We start from the raw sequence: 3,450 nt of genomic DNA, 5'->3' as shown, positions 1-3,450 counted from the left end.
AGGTGAGTCCTGAGGGCTCCTGGGGCCCGGGTGCTCCCAAGCTGGAGGCGCCCTAAAGAGACGCTGGCTGTGCCCAGAGCCCTTCCCGCGCTGAAGGCGCCTCGGAGCCGGCGTGGCGGAACATCTGGGGCAGCCGGGCTGCTGGAGGTGGGCAAACCTCTCGCCTCCGTCGAGGGTGGGGTTGGAACACTCCTGAACCGACTCACCACATTCGGGGACTTTCTTTTGTACCCATCGCTACTTGGCATGAACCTACCGACGGAATGGGAACCCCTTGTCCTACACCTACATTAGCCTCCCTTCCCCCTCATATCCTTTCCCACTTTTGTGGGTGCACTGGAGGTTTAGGGAAATTTTATCGAAGAGAAGAAATGAAAGGCATTTAAATTGGTAATGGAAGATATAAAATGATCCCTATATTCAGAAGACATGTTCTTACATAGAGAAAATCCTAAAGAATCTACAAAACAATATAGTAGAACTATTGAGTTCAACAGGGTTGTTGGCTACAAGATTAATATATAAAAATAAATTGTATTATTCTATTCTATTCTAGCAGTGAACATTCTGAAAGTGAAATTAAGAAAATAATTCCAGCCAGTGTGACTCAGTGGTTGAACATGGATCTATGAACCAGGAGGTTATGGCTTGATTCCTGGTCAGGGCACATGCCTGGGTTACAGGATGATCCCCAGTAAGGGGCTTGCAGGAGACAGCCCATCAATGATTCTCTCTCATCATTGATGTTTTTTTTCTCTCTCTCCCCCTCCATTCCTCTCTAAAATCAATAAATATATATTTTAAAAATTCAATTTATAATAGCACCAAAAGGAATCAAATACACTGAGGATAATTCACTAACTGTTGATACTTATTCCTATCTAAACTGACCAGAAGTCCAGAGATGATGTAAATACAAGATTGATACTGAATCATTTTGAAAACCAGCCACAGTCTTTACGAGTTAGCAATTAAGGGCAGGGCATGAAGTGATAATTAATAATAAAAGTTGGGGAAGTTATTTTAAATTTATTGGTACAATTAAAATAAAACCTACACTCTTTCTCATAGGGTCTAAGGAATTAAGACTTTATCGCACTTCCTATGCCATGAAAGTCATTTTTCTGGTTTATTATTGAGCTTTGACTAAACATTTAGGAAACTATACTAAAAACGACTTTCTCCTACAAAGTGAGGTGCTGATTCACCAAAATTCCTCCACATTTCATAGGGCTTTTTTGTTGGTTTGTTTTTGCTTTCCTCAAGATACTAAATAGCCTCTATTTCAAAATACCAAAGGGCCCGGCCATCAGGCAGAAGTTCAAGTGACCAACAACTTACTATTCCATAAAATGAATATTGAATTTTTGTATTAAAAAATAACATGGTGCTCATGGATGTGTAAGCTGCTACACATTTTCTTGGGGGCAAAATCTATCAAAGCTTTAAAATGTCCATAAGTTCTTACCCAGAATTTGTACCACTAGGTATTTAATTCAAGAAAATAAGTGATAAGTATGAAAGGAAATATGCACAAAGCTGTTCATTTAGGTACTGTATATAATAGCAAAAAATTGTGAAACCACCTTTGTTTGGTAATAGGGGACAGGTTAAATGAATTATAGTACATTCTATAATGAAATACCATGTGGTTATAAAATGGTGTTAAAATTCTATATTTATTGCACTTTATATACTCATAACATTATCTATTGTATAATATATGTGAAGGGGGCAAGTTATAAAATATGAAATATAGTGGAAGAACTGATTTTTTAAAAAGTATATGCCCATAGGGAAAAATAAGAAATGAAAAATGAAAAGATGTTAACAGCTTTTCTTTGGTTGGTAGAATTTGGGGGTAATATCTGTTTTAAAAATATTTTCTATGTACTTTTTCTTTACCTATCTTTTTGTAAAGAAATAAAGCTAATAAAAGTAACTTGTTGCTATGCCCCAACCCAGTGGTCGGCAAACCGTGGCTCGCGAGCCACATGCGGCTCTTTGGCCCCTTGAGTGTGGCTCTTTCACAAAATACCACGTGCGGGCACGCAAATAAAGTGCGACTGAAACTTCATGGCCTATGCGCAGAAATCATTATTTCGTGGAAGAGCCACACTCAAGGGGCCAAAGAGCCATGGCTCTCGAGCCGCAGTTTGCCGAGCTGCAGTTTGCCGACTGCCCTAACCGTTTGGCTCAGTGGATAGAGCATCAGCCTGCCGACTCAAGGGTCTCAGGTTCGATTCCGATCAAGGGTATGTACCTTGGTTGCCGGTACATCCCCAGTAGGGAGTGTGCAGGAGGCAGCTGATCGATGTTTCTCTCTCATCGATGTTTCTAACTCTCTATCCCTCTCCCTTCCTCTCTGTAAAAAAATCAATAAAATATATTAAAATAAAAATAAAAATCATCATTCTCCCCTTAAAAAAAAAAAAAAAGTAACTTGTTGCTAGAAAGGATACAATATTTGCGTTGTCCCATCTGGAAATGAAGTTAGAAACTTGCTCCCATGTTTATAGTGCTTCTCCATGAGCTCATTCCTCACGATCTATAAACCACAGGAGATAAAAGGACACTTAACTGTTAATTGTTTCACATGGAACACATTTAAGTGTGACATCCTTTGCTTGCTAGACAACGATACAAACCATTTCTTAATTTAACTTTTTGGCCCTGCATCTGACAAAACGCTAGTGGAGTATGGGAAGATGAAGAGAGAAATATGGGGAGGGGGAAAGAAATACAGGGAGCTCTTACTTTATCTCTAAGTTTAACTCTTTTATAGGTAACTAGAGGCCCGGTGCACAAAAATTTGTGCACTCGGCGGGGGAGGGGGTGTTCCTCAGCCTGGCCTGTGCCCTCTCGCAGTCTGGGACCCCTCGGGGGATGACCACCTGCTGGCTTAGGCCCACTCCCCGGGGGATTGGGCCTAAGCTGGCAATCAGACATCCCTCTGGCAGCCTGGGAGCCCTCGGAGGATGTCCACTTGCCAGCAGGGAGCAGACCTAAGCTGCAGTCAGACATCCTTAGCGCTGCTGAGGAGGCAGGAGAGGCTCCCACCACCACTGCTGTACTGGCAGCAGTCAGCCTGGCTTGTGGCTGAGCAGAGCTCCCCCTGTGGGAGCACACTGACCACCAGGGGGCAGCTCCTGCATTGAGCGTCTGCCCCCTGGTGGTCAGTGTGTGTCATAGTGACCAGTCATTCCCAATTGTTCTGCTGTTAGGGTCAGTTTGCATATTACCCTTTTATTATATAGGATAGAGGCCTGGTGCATGAGTGGGGGCTGGCTGGTTTGCCCTGAAGGGTGTCCTGGATCAGAGTGGGGGTCCAGCTTGGGTGCCTGGCCAGCCTGGGTGAGGGGCTGATGGGTGTTTGCAGGCTGGTCACACCCCCTTCAGGGTGGGGGTCCCCACTGGGGTGCCTGGCCAGCCTGGGTGAGGGGCTGATGG

General features: G+C 43.6%; 1 protein-coding gene across 1 annotated transcript in view; it reads right to left on the bottom strand.

Annotated features, from left to right (window-relative positions):
• ERICH6 (glutamate-rich 6) overlaps positions 1–3,450 on the bottom strand; it is an 87,183-nt gene that overhangs the window by 28,097 nt on the left and 55,636 nt on the right. Inside the window, exon 11 of the mRNA XM_005863496.2 lies at positions 2,463–2,548. Coding sequence (XP_005863558.1) covers positions 2,463–2,548 — 86 coding nt within the window. The remainder of the gene's footprint in view (positions 1–2,462; positions 2,549–3,450) is intronic.

Source organism: Myotis brandtii, unplaced genomic scaffold, assembly GCF_000412655.1.
Source record: "Myotis brandtii unplaced genomic scaffold, ASM41265v1 scaffold179, whole genome shotgun sequence".
In the NCBI taxonomy this organism is placed as follows: Eukaryota; Metazoa; Chordata; class Mammalia; order Chiroptera; family Vespertilionidae; genus Myotis; species Myotis brandtii.
Note: the sequence above shows the minus strand (reverse complement) of the source record. Positions and strands in the feature narration are given on the sequence as shown.